The sequence below is a fragment of the Arvicanthis niloticus genome, chromosome 7, assembly GCF_011762505.2.
Source record: "Arvicanthis niloticus isolate mArvNil1 chromosome 7, mArvNil1.pat.X, whole genome shotgun sequence".
Taxonomy (NCBI): domain Eukaryota; kingdom Metazoa; phylum Chordata; class Mammalia; order Rodentia; family Muridae; genus Arvicanthis; species Arvicanthis niloticus.
In genome coordinates this window covers 31,795,459-31,813,109 of record NC_047664.1, presented here as the reverse complement: position 1 = coordinate 31,813,109, position 17,651 = coordinate 31,795,459, and the positions used below count along the sequence as shown (strand labels likewise).

Genomic DNA, 17,651 nt, shown 5'->3' with positions numbered 1-17,651 from the left:
CCTACAGGTCATGAGCTCTTTGGGGTTACATATCATATCTCCTTTATACTGGATATTTACATTACAATTCATAACAGTAGAAAACTTATAGTTATGAAATAGCAATTAAATGATTTTATGGTTTAGGATCACCACAATTTGAGGAACTGTTTTAAAAAAGTCAGAGCATTAAGAAGGTTGATATCCACTGTTCTAGAGTCTCTCTAAAGCAGTAAGCAAGAATAATCATAGGTCTCCTCTCACTTGCCCTCTGTCCTGCATGAATCAATGCTCTGCACTGCTCCGTGGCTCATTGTGTCACCATGAGTGGAAGTAGTTGTCAAATCACAAATTTCCAAACCTTCTTCATTGTTTTTCAAACATACTACGGCAATCTGCTATATATTTTGCTTGACTGCTATACTCAGCTTGTTGATATTTTTTTTTTTTAGCTTTCTCTGAGGACTCTCCTTGTTATATACAAGACATGGATTGGAAAGTCATCATTGATAATTATTTTGTATTTTTTAATAACTTTAAGAAGTCTCCAATAACTGCTATAACCAGGTAAGCTTTATGATTCAACTTCCAGGTATTAACCCTCTGAAGCAAATGTCAAGTCTAGGCTATATCATTCAAAGGCTATGAGCTCCATTTAAGCAGTGGCGGTATTTCATATCAGGCATTCAGTATTTGTCTATTAGGTGAGTGACCACAGCAATAAGATTTTCCTAAACAGTAATTTACAGAGACAGAGCTTGTGCCCTGATTGAATCACTTGAGTTTGGGAGTTGTGCTGGGGTTGAATGGGACAGGAGCTTTGCAGATAATAGTAGAACTTAGACTCAAGAGGGGACCAAACTTACCTGTGAAGTTTGTTTAGGCTCTGAGTGTTGAACCTCACTCCAACATGCTAAATCCTGTATCTAGGTCCCAGGTTTCTATGTGTTTACAGATTTCCCTAGGGGTTCTTTCAAATACCAACATTTGCAAGCATTCTGCTCCCTAGTCATGAATTTCATCACCTACTGAAGCCTTCTCCATAGGAACAGGAGAAAAGACAATGGCATGACCTAGGCAGAGTCATAGAATACCTGCAGAGTCTGTGTCCTGAAAACCTCAATTATTTAACAGCTTTATCAAGTGCAACAGCACCAATATGAATGTGCTCTAAAGGCATGCTATATTTACTATCTGTGAACTCAATCGAGTTCATATGGAATTGTTAAAGCAAGAAGCTATAGTTAATTTAGCATCGATTTAAGGGGTGAAAATATTAGAGATTAAGTACAATTTATGCCAAGAAAGCTAAAGCTAATTTCAGCACACACACACACACACACGCACGCACCCCAACACAACTTTGGCTTTGTTCCTGCCATATGCTAACAGTGCAATTTCATTAATTAAGAAATAATTAGAAATATTTTTTCATAAGATTAAAATGCTGACATGTGCTTCCAAATGCTATAATGAGGATGAAGTAAGACTGCAGGTATGAGAGTCCTTTCCAGGCTGTAACATAAGGGGTGTTTATTGCAGCATTACTCTGGCATTGTGTATCTGTTACAGTGTTGCTCTGGAATTATGGCATATAATTTGCCTGTTAAATGTGCTTGACTCACTGTCTGTATCAGACACCATCCTTATTGCTGTGGCAAAATAAGTTCCTGACATCAACTTCATGGAGGAGAGATTTATTTTAGCTCATGGTCTCAGGGAATTTCAGTCTATCTGGTAGGCAAGGCATGATGGTAGAAGCCGCCATTTGTGCTGGAAGGAGTGTGAGTCAGCTGGTCACACTGTAGCAGGCAAAGTTTCTGGTCTTGATCTATCTCTATAACCCACTTCCTTTGGAAAGGAAATATGAAAACATATTCAACAGGCTTAAATGGCAGACTTGTGCTTAGATGGTCATATATATTGATTAACAGTGGAATGGGATTTAGAATGTATTTTTTTCTGATAATAGGAAACAAATATTAAGTTAAATATATGCAGTCATGTTGGAATTTCTAACATAGTAATAGATGCTAATATTAGCTTGACATGAAGTATGATCACTAGAAATGATTATGTATCTGTAAATACCTTAGAAATTTGAGGCATTGAATTAACTTTTCTTTCTGATATTAAAATGATTCTATCTGTATTGTAGGATCTTCAATTTCACAAAGCACCTTTTAGTGGCGGACAAGAAGTTGCACATCCTTGAAAATGGACAGATGAACATACTTTTGTCATTTGTGGAGTTTGTGGAGAAATTATTATCTAATCCTTCTGGCTCATTCACTGCTTCTGAATTTCATAATCTTTCTTCTCTCACTGAGCTTGTTTTGAATAGAAGTGTTTCATGGATAAATCATTTGAAACGTTTAAAGGCAGACTCATATGATGCTACTGCTCGGAAACTTCTGGAATTTGATAAGCTGGCCACTGAAAAAATTCAAAGACTTAAAAGTCATTGGATGAAGAAGGAATCCAAAAATACTTTGAGTTTTTTAGAATTAATACTTCTTGAACTTAATTCAGAACTGCAAGAATTCTGGCTCGATGGCATTTCACAAGAAGAAAGGGCTAACATTGAAATCTTGTCCACACTTGTAAATTTTTCTGTTGCAGACTATGAAAAAATTCTTTGTAAACGTGTTAATTTCTCCCAATTGTTCCATTCTGATTGGCCCATGAATGCAGAGCTTATACATTTAAGTGAGACTATAATACACAGTCTCTGTGAACTTAGCTTTCTGACACAAGAACAAGTCTCGATAGCTCTGAATACTGTCTATGCTCTGCAGAACACATCTGAGCTCTTTTCAGCCCTTTCTGAGCCACAAAAACAAGAACTGAATAACCTTTTGACTCATATATACATAAATGTCTTCAAGGAAAAAGATATAACTCTATTTCTGCAAACCTATTCTTCATTCTATCGATATTTTCATAAATTCTTCAACATTCATAATAGAGAGCCTCTAATAACTTACCTTACTCAAATCTCCAGGCACATTTTGGTCCTCATAAAGCAGTTTAATATCCAAAACATCAGAGAAGCACTTTTGTTTTTATCGGAGACAACAGAGGCTCTCAGGATGATACCTGAAATATCTTACTGTCGGCAGTTGCTTTCAATTTTCAACTTTTTAGAGCTTCAAGCCCAGTCCCTGATGACAAGAGGGGGACCAGCAGAATCAGTGATTCATGCTAGTTTGGCAGGCCTCAAGCAGCTGTTCTTAGCAGATGAAGGCTTTCGTGTTTCTTTACTTCAGTATGTCACTCAGTTTTTTAATGTTTCAGTGGAAACCTTGTTGGCGAGTGACTGCTTCATTCAGGAAAATGTTACCATTTCTTCTGTGAATTATTCAGGAACTGAGGGTTCTTCTCTTCCTTTTCCATGGACACATTTTTTTTCCAACCTCTCAGTAAATGGCAGTGTGATCAGTGAATTCACAGCCATCCACTGCACCCTTATATGGATTCAGACATGGACTGAGATCTGGAGAAGCATTTCTCAAATATTTAAACTTGACCTGAGAGTTTTTCCTCCTCTTCATGTTAGTATCACTCAGCTTTTGGATGATTTGGAAAATTATGGAAACATTTCTAGAGACTGCCAAGGGATAGTTCCCACATATCATACTGCTAGGCTCATATTAAATTTGTTTAAAAATGTAACCCAGGAGAATGGCTTTCATGACTGGGATGGCCTTCAGGACCTCAGGGATCTTTGGGTAGCATTTAGTAATGAATTAACTGCAGTACAATCACTTAACCTGGACCACGTAGAGAAATCTTTCATCACCATGGAAACCTCCCTGCACCAGCTGAAGACATTTCCAATGAAAATAAATGCAAGCAGGGAGTTTTTGCATTCTCTGTTTGATGTTTTCATCGAATTAAGCAAAGCCTCAGACTATGTGGATAGAAATGTGGGGTTGATCAATAACTTTATTTCAAATGATCTCACAGATCATCAAACCAAATTTTCAAGTGTCATCACTGAGCTTAGAGAGGCAATATTATTTCTTAGGAATGTGTCACAGGATAGAACTTTATCGTCGTGTGCTGATATTTTCCAGAGAGCCAGTAAGTTGATTTTCGAAGATAGCTTATTACCTGTGAATACTTCGAATAAGCCAGCACATATTCTGACTATGTTAAGTTCTGTGTTTTTATCAAAGAATACAAGTAGCAGCCTGGAAGGGTGCATCACATGGATAGATATGATAAACCATCTCTGTATAGTATATAACTCAAGCTCCTTACCCATCTATAGCCATAACATATTGGGAAGCTTTAAGGATGTGGGGAACAAAATGAGCTATGCATTGGAAATTTTAACTTGGATGCTAAATAAGAAGACACCCATTTGTCCATGGAATGAGTCCAATATAAATTGTGTAAATATTTACCTGAAAGACATAACCGACTTTCTAAATATCATAGTTACTATAGGCTTGGAAAAAGAGAAGGTGCCCAATGTTGAGATTTTATTAGCTCTTTTCAATGATATCACAAAGCAGGTAGGCATGATCGTCACCAACTTAACAGAAGATCTCAATGTTGTCTCCCATTCCAACTGGAAGCACTTTAAGGACTTACTTCTAAGACCCATAGAAAAGTCAGATGACATTCCTGACCAGTTTCAGAATATTTGGCAGCACATCATAGCATTGGGGAAGGAAATGCAGATGTTTTTAAAAGGTATTTTCCATAATGTCCTTGGAAATAATTCCTCTTCTAATGCTGAAACAATGTTTAGTGTATTCTCTACCAGTCCAAAGGAAGAAGATATAAGCCATTTAGGCAAATCAATTTACAACTTAGCTAACTACTTTGCTCTCAACTTAACTCATAATCTTCAGAATTCCTCAGAAGTAGTCTCACATGAAATATTGAAAGCTATGTATCTTAGTATCCAGCTGTCACGGGATGTGTTCAATTCTTTAATGCCTGCTGTCCATTTCAATATTCCACAAAATTCAGATCATGCTCAAGCTTTAAAGAAAGTGACTTCTCTCATGCATTCTCTCAAGAAGGCAGACATAGAGCTCTTAGTAGGCCAGCTTGGAGAAAACAGTAAAATCCTAATGAGTTTCTTTAAGAATCTTAGCAGATCAGGTATTGACAATTTAGGGGTTAATATGCTCGTGGACTTAGTGGAAAAATTTGTAGACAGCTCGCATTCATGGAGTGTTAGCCACCTGCTGCGTCTCTCCCGTCTGCTTCCCAAGGATGTGGTGGATACAGTGTTGGATGTGTATTATGCTCTTCCCCACATTGTGGGACTCCTGCAGAGAATCACAGATAAAAACATCACAGAAAGTCTCAGGGATGTCTATAACTTCACCCTTCTTCATGGCATAACCATGTTCAATATCACCAAGGAAGACTTTGCTGATGTGGTTAAAACTCTTCTGGATACAGTTCAGTTGTTATCAGACGAGCCATCTATTGTTCCAGAGGCTTTGATGTGCCTTAGCAGACTTTGGTGCTCAAACTACACAACTTTCAGGATTGAGAAAAACCCTAAGGTAGAAGGCTGTAATATCCAGAGGCACATGTCTTCTTCCGTTTTTCACATGGTGACCAGTCTGCTGGATCTTCTTCATCTGCCACCCCCAAGCAACTCACAGTGCATAGATGAAAAGTCTAGAGTGGAAATAACCAGGAAAGTTATCTGTGTGGTTCATGAGCTTGCAGACTGGAATTCCATTTTCTCAGAGCTGTTGAAAATTTTTCATGTTAAAAATTTACTTGTGAAAACTTTACAGGGATTTTGGCATAAGGTATTACCCTTCATGTCATCTTCTGGGATCCAAGGTAATGGCAGCATCCCAGACCTTTGTCCTAGTAGTACCATAAAGCAGGGTGCTTTGCAAATCATAGAAAGGCTAAAATATGTCAATTTTACAAAGTTCCCACTGGGTGAAAACATTCTGGACAAGCTAGGTAACTTAGACAAGATTGTTACACTCACTAAAAACACAGAGAAATCTGTCCAAAATAATGTTTACTCTAATTTGGAAAGAATATTCAAATTGATTTCTGCTACTTGGACTTTAAGAAACAGTACTCTAATCACGAACTTTCTGAATGGAAATCATACAGATAGTAGTTTATTTAAAAACGATAAAGCAACTTATAACTTTGAAGAACTGTGGTTGAACTTTAAACAGATTGGCAAAGACCTAACCAGTAACTTGAGTCTAGGACACTTACTTTTTGATATTAACAAAAAGACCCAAGGCACAGGTCTTCAAAACACAACTGTGCAATTTTCTCAACTTCTGGAACTCCTAGATTCATCAACATTGAAGACATCAGAAATTATTGAAGGTTTTCTATTTTTCATAAAATACTGGCTTTATGAATATGAATATGAAAATGAAGATTTCTTTAGGTTTATGCAAAGACTACTCAATGCTGTGGCCAGTGGGAATTCAACTGATGTAAGTATGTTGGCCAGGGATTTTAATATGTATTTGGGCTATCTCAGAAACCTATCTAGAGAAAGCAATTTTGATGTTGGCTTTCTCAGTGATGTGCTAAATCAAGAACAGCTCACTGACCTCTCAGCTGTTCAGTGGCTTCTTGAAAGCATTGTGATAAATTTCAGTAGTAACTTTACTGAGCTATCTCCAGAAGCAGCTCCCAGTTCCAGTGGCACCCACCTTCAAATAACAGATTTCATGAATCTCATCTTCAACCACACGCAGTCCAGAAATGATGGGGAAGCTGCAGGAAGCACAGCGAATTTCCTGAAGCAGCTTCTGGAGACATTCTTCTCCTCCTTGCTAAATGGATTGCCTGAAAATAAAATATCCCTCCTGCTAAAAGACTTCCATAGTGATGTTACTGCAGAGATGAGGTGAGTATACATTTGTTTCACATAGTCATGCTGGTGTTGCAGCCCAGCTGGCTCACTTTCTTGAGTAGAGAAATGCCTATCGTGGCTTTTGTACCAACATTTGGAATGGTCTATGTATATACAAATACATATGTATATATATGTATATATACATACACATATATATACACATATACATATGTATTTATTTATTTATTTTTAAAAATTTTTATTGAATATTTTATTTACATTTCAGATGTTATCCTCTTACCCCATTTCCCTCCCACCCAGGAACTTCCTATCCCATTCCCCCTCCTCCTGCTTCTATGAGGATATACCCCCACTAACCCCCACTCCCACCTCCCCACCCTCGAATCCCCCCCCCACTGGGTGCCTAGCCTTCATGGGACCAAGGATCTCCTTTCCCACATATTAAAAATATGTAAAATTTCAGTTTTGTCCCCAGAGATAAAATTCTTGAAATCCTGAAACTGGATCAATTCCTTACCTGGATGAACAAGAACCCACTGATGAACATTTTCTCAAGTCTCAAGACAATGTATTATCTGATTAAGGACTTATTTTCATTAGACAACAGAGAGCTTTCTGGAGTCCTAAAAGGTTTATCTCACACCCATCCAAGGGAGCCCATGGTGAAAACTGACACTGAAGGCCATTTGGACTTCTTTACAGTAGTGGCTCAGTTTCTCTCCCAGGTTAATACTTCTGAGGACCTGTCCAAATTCAACCAAAATCTCAGGTCAGTTCTCTACCTTGTACAGGAAAGTTCTGCAGAAATGGCTACTATTGTGGACACTGTTTTACACTCAACTACTCAGGCCTGCTACTCCCCTTATCCTGTGCTCCATCAAACCATGGTTGCTAAGTTAAGTGAATTGTTTTCTGTTGCTAACAGTTCATTCCCCCTAAGAAACAGAGAAATACTAGAATCAACTATGAGGTTATTTGGCGCCATTTCCCGAGTTGGTGAAAAAAGTCATGTCATGAAGTCAGCCTTAGAAATATCTAGAACTCTGACTATGCTGGTGAATACCACTGCTGAACTAGGCCATCTTGCCTCATCAGTGGACTCCATGGTGAGACTTCTCAACCTAGCCAAAAAGGTCTCAAGAAAGATGGCTACAATGCTGGAAACTCTCTCCATCTCTAGTACAGAGCACTCTGGAAAATTCTTTGACACTTTGTATTCTATCATGCTACAAAGTGTTCAACATCATGTGAAGCAAATAACTACTTTGAAAAAAGTAGATCCTTTCATATTTGAAAAGACAAAGGATTTATTGATACCATTTCTTGACTTGGCCTTTGGAATGATTGGAGTCACACCTAATGTATCACAGGACTCTGATGTTTTCAGCATGTCATCTAGTATACTTTCATATGTCAACCAATCCGGAGACTTTTCTGAGATTTTGGAAGAAATGGCTGAAAACTTAATATCTATAAAAATCAGCTTGAGAGACTGGGAGCATCTTGTGGCAATGACTAAAAACAGGACTCAAAATTTCTCTATTGATGCTGCTGACTTATGGGAAGAAATTATAAATTGTTTCATGCCTATAAGTAACATCACCACCCAAATGAAGTTCTTGAAGCTTTGTGAGCTCTCTTCTACCAGCTGCCCTCAGACTCCGAAACAGGAGAGAAGTCATGATGTACTTCGTTTTTTGGATGGAATGTTAACAGATAACAGCACAGAAAGAGAGACTTTCTTGAAAATGGTAATTGACCTCACCTTACAAGCTCTTTGGAATGGCTTAAAGGAAGATAACTGGGATATTTTTAATCTCCTGTTGACATTTGCCCAGCATCCAAATGACCTTTTAAAAATCATAGAATCCGTTGTAGAGGCCTCTAGTAGAATTCACAGTGACTATCGAGATGATTTCCATCAGGATTCATTTTCTGATTTGTCACTGATTCAGAACATCACTCGCTCTCAGCTTGCAAAGGCAGTCCTGATTGGTCTCAGCAGGGCAGGCTTCTCAGGAGAAGGGCTGCCCCTAAACAACACTCAGTGGACACATTTCACACGCACTTTGTTTCATCCAGATTACAACGGTTTTCCTAACTCAGCCCCTCATCAGAACGTCATATTGACAGAGAATGGGAGGACCAAGGAAGAAATGATGGCAGTTCCTCATGGCGTGGAACCAATGTCGTACCTCCAGAAACTCCTGAAGGCATTATTTGTATCCATTGAACACTGGCAGAAAGTCCCAGACGCTGAGCAAAGGTATTTTAATCTCTATTTCTTAACTTATTCCTTACTCTAGTACTGTAACCACTCACATCACAAGAAGTATTCATACCAAACCAGAGTACACAGTTTTCTCAGTTTTAACTTCCATCACCCTTTGAAGCCAGCATTCACACAGAATGATTGAAGTCAACAATTTCTTTTCCATGTTTGCCATATTATTTAGAATCCAAGTATGGTTGCATTAAAATTTTCTTCAATCCAAAAGTAAAAGCCTTTCACTCTAGTCATCTAGTCACTTGTTTTGAGACTTGTTTTGAGTATAGGACATACGCCTCTCAAACTTGATATATTGCACCTATACACGTATTGCAGCAGTAGTGCTACTTTGTATCTTGGTAACAGGTATTGTTATTATGTACCAATAAAATAATAACATAATGAATTGTAAAATATTGACAAGTCGGCTGTGTCAGTCACACATCACAGCAGCCACAGGTGTCACTATTGGGTATGTAGTTGTGAATGTGAATTACCCAGTTCAGTCACAAGATTATGCTTGCTGTTGTAACTAACCATAGGAAAGGAACAGGCAGCAAACGGCTCCTGTGCTCCTTAAACTCAGCCCTCAATGATGATTGGCCTCTCAGCTCTCCCATCCCTAAATGTTAGATTGAAAGAGTGGCATTAAACTCAGTCTTCGTCCTCCAATGTACTACTGTTAAAGGTATGTGCCACCATACCTTGCTGGAAACTTGTTCTTAACAGCTCCAGAGTCACCAAATCCTGCTGCCTTGGGCTGGAGGACTTGTGCCCTTTGATGTACAGAAGCCCAGGATGCTGTGCCTGACTCAGCTGTGATTCCTGGATGTGGGAAGGCTAGCTATCCTGTGGTTCTTGCCTGTTTACTTATCTCTCAAGCCCCATGTGGCAATTTAGAGGTGTTATGTAAATACTGTCTCATTTGCCACCAGACAGGCTGACCTACTTCCTGTTAGTTCTGTTGCTACAGAACTATCCTTTGAATATGATAATTTTTTTATGGCTTGGAATGATGTCCTTACTTGGTGAAACAGATGTCTCATTATTTTACATTTTAAATGCTGGCTTCCAGGGACTCCTACTTTATCTCCTCACTGTCTTTGATCCTCAACTACAGTGCTTGAGTGTCCTGTTCTGCTTGGGATTTTCTTTCCAACTGGAGGTAATCCTGGCCACTTCTGTTCTCTGAACTCAGCTTTCAACTGAGATTTTCAGTTCTCCACGGATAAAAATTTTACTTTATATTATATACACTCCTTTGTTTTTCTTCCTTCTTTTCTTCTTTCTTTCCTTTCTTCCCTTCCTTTCTCTCTTTGTCTTTCTCTCTTCCTTCTTCATTTCTTCCTCCCTCCCTCCCTCCCTCCCTCCCTCCCTCCCTTCCCTCTCTCCCTCCCTCCCTCTCTCTGTCTCTCTTTCTTTCTTACTTTCTTTCTTCCTTTCTTCTTCTTCTTTTTTTCTTTTTTTTTGAGATAAGCTCTTTCTACATAGCCCAGGCTAGTCATGATCTTAAGAGTCAGTCTGCCAAGTGCTAGATTGCAGGTGTGTACTTCAACATAGGATCTAACATGTTTCAAAAATTTACTATTTTAATTTTTGATTGATTGAAGTTTATTTATGGAGAATAAAGTAGTTCTTTGATATATATATATATATATATATATATATATATATATATATGATTGTGATTTAGCCTTCAAACACTGAAATACATTTCTTCTAGGTGTTTTGAAATTTACCAGGTGTTATATTAACTATACTCATCTCACTGTGTCATAGAACAATATGTTTTGCTCCTAGCTGGGACTCAGTCCACTCCCTAATCATCACCCTAGTCTTTAGAAACCATCCTTCCATTCTCAACTTCTATGAGATCAACTTGTTTAGAATCCATGTAAGTGATGACATATGGTATTTCTCATTTTGTCCCTGACTTATTTCACTTAACACCATTGCCTCAATATGCCTTCACTGTTACTGAGTGGAGGCTTTATCCTCTCAATGGTTGTCATTATACTTTAACCACTTCAACAACCAGCTCTTGTATCTCAAGAGAATGAAGCAAGAAGAAAAAGCAGACACCAAGTGTATTGGCAGCAGCAATCAAACTGCAGTAGGAGCAGAATGCTGTCTGGAAGTTCAGCCTACTTACTTACCAGTTTGTTTTGCTTGTACAAAGTAAACATGGTAGGGTTGGGTCGGGAGACAGTTCTTACATCTGTTATAACTTAGCCTTCTACCCTGCAGCCATGCTCAGAAGTTACACACTTATCCATTAACACCATAATCTGTTTTTCCTAAGTGTTTTTGAGATGTGTCAAGTTTTCCGGCAGCTGCAGCAGCCCGTGGAAGCTGTGGAGATGCTGCACAGAGTGGAGATGATGGCTCTGCGGGTACTTATCATCTTTGCAGGTGGGTTGTTTATGTAAGAAGCACTGTCCCAGTATTCACAGCTTGCCTGTCAGAGAGATGTATAGATTGATGCTGAGTTTCATTCAAAACAAAGCATATGTTTCTCACAGCCTAGCTAAGAGGCCCAGAGAGGTCTGGCCCACCCTTCCCAACCTCAGTGACCCCTGCTCTTGTCAAACTGGATAGCCCTTCCAAACACTGTGCCTCTCTGGTCCCTGTATCTTTGTTCATGTTATCTGTTTCTTCTGTCTTCTCAAACTTACCTCTAGCCATATTCTGGGGCTGAGAGTTAGGAGTGTCTCAGATAGGACTGTCAGCTCCCCCTGGGTTCAAGAGCCATGAGACATTGTCAACCAAAGAAAACTTGTTTTGCTTTTATTTCTTTTATGTCTCTCTCCTGTTAGAGACACTGTTTTTTTTCAGGCAGAAACCATGATGCAGTCATTCACTGTATGCAGTATTTGCATGGATGTTGTAGTCCCTCATTGCTGTGTAGGGACTTGAATCCCATAGCCTTGGCACTCACTGCCTTTTCATGACTGGTACTTCCTTTCCTCAGTAGTTCATACGCACAGTGAGAACAGCATCAATCTTATGGTATGTTATACATCATCACAACACTCATCATATTGTTCAATATTATGAATAAATTAATTCACGCTTATTAGGATAACTTTGAACTAATGAATCACGTACTTGCCAGTTTCATGGTGGCACATTTACTATTGATGTTGTCATTGAAGAATAGTAAGTACCCTAACTGTCCCCCTAGACTGATTTAATTTTTTTGGAGCTTTCTCCAACAGGTAAACATATGTTTATCAGCACTTCTGACTTCACATTGCTATTTAAATCATGTTGTGTGCATGCCCAGCTTGTGTGCTGTTATGAATGTGTTCCCCCGTTTGCAAGGGCAGTGTGAATAGAACCCAAGATGTCAGTTAGGTATTCTCTTATTGAATGAGTGAATGCCAGGAGCCCTCAGACACTCATGTTGCTATCTACGAGATTCCTAAGTGTGTAACCTGTGTGTGTGTGTATGTGTGTGTGTGTGGTGTTGCTATCCACGAGTGCTCCTATATACTCAGTCTGTGTGGTAGTATTTAAGAAACATTGGAAGGGCCATCTGCATACTCTGGGCTCTTATTTGGTATAAATGAACAGAGTGTTGGATTGGAAAAGATATCCCAAGGAGGAGTCTAGCTTACCCAGGAAGGTGACTATGAGTATACACAAGAGTTTCACCATCAGTAAGGAAAGGTGACTAGCCTAAGAGTGGTCTCACTGGCCTGTGTGAGTGGCCATGGTTAGGATCCAGCTATGTAGAAGAGCATCTACCTGTGGCAGAAGGAAAGAGAGATGAGACTCAGGCAGGAACCAGCCTTCTAATTATTATTTTTTTTAAATGCAATCTTAAAACATAATGCAAATTCTTCTACTGATCAGTGTATTTGCTGAAGGAGGATACTGTGGGTGAGAGGAAAGGGGAGAAGAGAGAAGATGTTGGAGAATAAAACCCACATGGAGGCATGTCAGCTGAAACCTGAAGGCTGGAGATCAGTATATGTATTAACAGATGTGCTGCCCCATATCTAGATGAACCTTGACATAAGCATGGTAGATATTCAACTGATGTTTGCAAAAGACTAAGTGGGTCATTGAGTGCTGGCCATGGGATGGGCACATTGAGGCCAGTTTGCTTCATTGGTAAGTAAACGTAATATAGCTCTGTGTAGCACAAGGCTTTATTGGTCAGTGTTTAGAGGCACACAATTAAACTTGGCTTTGTTCAGTGACATCATGGCAACTGTTGTACTGGAAGGAGCGAGAACTTGATATTAAATAGTCTGAGTTCAGGGCTTCAGGCTAGCTGACAGACACAGGGCATGCAGCAGAATTTTTTTGAGCCTCAAAGAAGGTAAGGTGACATCTATTTTAAAGAGTAGTTGAGAAGACTAAATAAGAGGAGGCTGTAACACACAAAATCTCCCTGGGGTTTTACTGGGGACATGTGTGTGGTACATACATTCTGGTTCTTCTTCCCTGGTGCTAGGGCAACTTGAGAATGGGGCTTCCTGTCCTCTACAGGGAAAGGCAGTTCTCAGGATACTGAGAGCCAGCTCTTTGGAGGACTAGCTCTGGTTTGCTCATTGCCTTTCTTCTTGTAATAGGAATGTTTCTTTGAACCTAGGAACTGACTAGTCTTTTGGGTTGAAACATTAAAAAGTGAGGGATAGAGGGCCAAAGTGAATACAGATATTGTAACTGAAGCCTAAAACTGTTATGTAGGTGAGACTTATATCTCTATCTATAGACTTAAATTTTTATTCCCAATTCGAGTTGTCTATGAACTGGACTGTACTGCCAAACACAAAGTATTACATATAGAAGAATACATTAGGCTGCTCAGTAAAATATCACTATGTGGAGACATGCTTAAGGACATTACATCAATCTCTTTCTGCTTCTTCTGGAATATGCAATTGAGCTATGTTTGAAGATGCAATTGTTTTGACATTTCATAGTTGGAGAAAGTAATGAATTTTCAATGAATAGAGCCCTTATCTGGATTTCTGTGTATTTTGCCATTCTGGGTCACAGATGCTAAATTAATATACTATACATGAAATGTCATTAGAAAATTAATTTTTAGTTTTTATATTTTACTCAGGAATGGCTATTGTTGAGAGTGATGCTTCAGTTTCCTCATTAGAGCAGACTCTGTTCCATAGAGTAGATCAGGATAGAACCAGGGGGTTCTTAGTGAACTAGGAGGTGCCCTGGACCTGAACAGGCATATAGCTCTTCTGTCACACTAGAAGTCTAGCCATTTGAGGTGTTGATGTCATTGCTGACACAGAGTTGAGTCCAGTGTCATTTTTTCTATTCCGTCTGATGTTAGATGACATAAGTGATAATATTAGTGCCTATTAAGTTCATGAAAGAAGAAGAGGAATCAGTGGGCATCCACTTATCCACTTCAATAGTCTCATGTCATCAGTTAATGAGCTGAGGAACAGAGAACAGCAGTCTTGCTTGGAATGAAGAGTTCAAGGTCAGGGATGGTAAAAGGGCTGAGTGGGCAAGGTACTTGTGTTGAGGTGTGAGGACATAAGTTATGATCTCCAGCACTTACATGAAAGTCGGTTGTTGTGTTCCACGCTTGGGGGGCCTAGTATTAGGGAGGAGTCAGAGACAGGTGGGTCTTCAGAGATTTTTGGGAGTAACTAGTCAATCAGCTCCAAGTTCAGTGAAGGCCATTGTCTTAGAAAAAAAAGGATGTAGAAGGGATTGAAAAAGATACCCAACATCTACCTGCTCTCCATGTGCACTAGCACACATGGGAACACATACACACATGATATACATAGAGACACACAGACACACACACACAGATACAGACACACACAGATACACACAGTCACATAGAGAGAGGGGAGAGGGAAGGAGGGAGAAAAAGAGAGAGAGAGAGAGAGAGAGAGAGAGAGAGTTTCAAGGTCACCAGCTAAGGAGATCAGTAAAGACTATACTTGAGGAAACAGTGTGGCACTGTAGAGAGAGGAGGCAGACCTGGAAATCCAGGACAGATATCTAATGTGTCTTCAGGTCAGAAGAGGGACAAGCTTTGGCAGAAGAAACTGGAGTGAGGTTTTGGAAAGGAAAATAGAGGTGGAGAAAGAGGGTATCCTGGAGGTCAGAGAGTCTAGCTGCAAGCTGAGTTGTTGCTAGTGACAAGACTGTTAGAGGTTCTTGTGGTAATGCCTTGAGGATTGTCCGTACAATGTAGGGCAGTGGAGGTGGTGGGGTAGTGTAGGACAAGGCCACCCTAAGGCCACTTCACTGCACAAGGAGACATCTTGTCTTTTATTCATCCTTTTTTCCTTCCTTCCTTTCCTTCTTTTTCTTCCTCCCTCCCTCCCTCCCTCCCTCCCTCCCTCCCTCCCTCCCTCCCTCCCTCCCTCCCTTCCTTCCTTCCTTCCTTCCTTCCTTCCTTCCTTCCTTTCTTTCTTCCTTGTGTGTGTTGGGAAAACAATGTCTCCATATACAGTTTAAGCTGGCCCTAAATTCATCATCCTCCTGCCTCATCCTCCTAGATAACAGGACTGTAGGTATGTATTACCATGCTGTGATAAAGTGGAGCCTGTTCAGTTTGGATTTCTTTTTGTGGTATACTTTCCAGACTAAAATGATTTTTTTCTTTTTAATACTTGTAAGAATTAATTTTTTGCTTTTTGAAAAATTATTGTTTAGTTATTTATAAAAATACATGTTGTTTTTTTAATAATGACCCAGTATCTAGATGGTACTAAGCCATGTGTTGAATGCCAAGTATACTTGAAAGCAGAGATGAAACCCAGACAGTTGAAGTGTGCAGGGAGATGAGCTCCCAGGGCCCTAGATAGCCAGGGAAGAAAAGGGAAAGGTTATGTGTGGGCTGGATGAGGCTGAGTTCTAAGAGGTAACCAGTTAGAAGGGAGGCAGAAGTCCCCTGCAGAAGGCACAGGCTGGGGATGGGGACATGAGGAACATGGATTTTGAGTGCTCAGGAGGTAGAGGTAGCTAATGGCTAGAGAAGAACTTGAAACACAGCATGGGACCTGTGAGATGTCTGTAACCACTCTCAAGGAAGAAGATGGCTGGTGATGGCTCGGGGATGTGGACAGGACCTGCTAGGAGTCTGGTCATCCCCTCGGTGTGACCAGGTGGGGCATTGGGTGAAGACCCAGAATCTAGAGGTATTAGGAAGTAGAGTGGAGGTGTGAAGACTGAGACAGGGGAATACCAGGGATGTTTCCAGATGTGACTAGTGAAGTGTGGAGGAAGGGAAAGCCAACAAATAACAAATATAATTATTTCTTCCACAAGACCACTCTGGCAAAGAATGAGTACAATGATTATACCTATGTTAAGACAAAAAGCAAGAAGTCTATGAGTGAATGTGTATCTGTCCCAATGAAGATATGAGAAGAAGGGTCAGTGTGGGGGGAATTCCACCTAGGGGGCATAGGAAGAAAGGATGTGTTGGAAAAGCAGAGATTATAAATTGATTTGTATTCAACTGATTTAGGCCAGACAAGTCTTTATTTACGCTTTAGACTTAAAAGGCTTTAATGCATAAAGAGACTGTAAAACGTATACCCAATGATATGGAATTTAGCCTTTAAAAGAATGAGTTTCTGTCATTTGCACCAACATGAATAGAAATACTGGACGTTATGCTAAGCCAGACATTGAAACCCAAACACTGAATATTCATGTATGTGAGGAAGCTGATAGGCTGACTTGGTGAAGTGGGCAGTAGAGGGGTGGGGACCAGGGCCTACAGAGCCAGGTGTCTTTCAGAGACAGAGATCCAACAGGCAGTTGGATACGAGGAGCAACTTGCATCATTCTATACCACAGCCGGCTGGATATTTCTGAATAGCTATGTGAGAGGGTTCTGAATGTCCTCAGTACGAAAAAATGATACTCCTGGAGGTAATAGATAGTAATGTTTTAGTCACTTTTCTGTTGCTTTGACAAGGCACCTTTACCAAGGTAACTTAAAGAAGATATCATTTGAGGCTTACAGTTTCAGAGGGTTAAAGTCCATGACCATCATAGCAGGGAGCATGGCAGCAGGCAGGGATGGCACTGGGACATTAGCTGAGCATTCACATCTCGAGACACAACCACAAAGCAGAGAAGGCTAACCAGGAATGGTATAGACTTTTGAAGTCTGAAAGCCAACCCCCAGTGACACATCTCCTCCACCAGGGCCATGTCCTCTAACCCTTCCCAAATGGTTCCATCTCAGAACTAAACACTCCAACATTTGAGTCTATGGGGCCATTTTTATTCAAATCACCACTTCCAATTACCTTACATTATTAAAAAAAAATTTTTTTTTTTGAGACAGGGTTTCTCTGTGTAGCCCTGGCTGTCCTGGAACTCACTTTGTAGACCAGGTTGGCCTCAAACTCAGAGATTTGCCTGCTTGCCTCTGTCTCCCCAGTGCCCAGCTGAAACCAAAATGTTCTAATACGTGCAGCTCCACCCTTATCTGCTTGCACATCTTGATGATTTAAGAAATTTTTAGGAATTTGGATCATTTTGGATTTTTGAAGAACAATTTTTTTGAGATTGAGCTGATCAAATGAGAATTGTTTA

General features: G+C 39.9%; 1 protein-coding gene across 2 annotated transcripts in view; it reads left to right on the top strand.

Annotated features, from left to right (window-relative positions):
* The window catches only part of Abca13 (ATP binding cassette subfamily A member 13), a 439,574-nt gene that overhangs the window by 93,967 nt on the left and 327,956 nt on the right, over nt 1–17,651 (top strand). Inside the window, exons 16-20 of one of the 2 annotated variants that reach the window (XM_076938134.1) lie at nt 432–546; nt 2,138–6,431; nt 6,699–6,850; nt 7,284–9,086; nt 11,392–11,501. In XM_076938134.1, coding sequence (XP_076794249.1) covers nt 432–546; nt 2,138–6,431; nt 6,699–6,850; nt 7,284–9,086; nt 11,392–11,501 — 6,474 coding nt within the window. Of the gene's footprint in view, nt 1–431; nt 547–2,137; nt 6,851–7,283; nt 9,087–11,391; nt 11,502–17,651 lie in introns of both variants that reach the window. The other variant, XM_034509530.2, reaches the window with a different exon arrangement.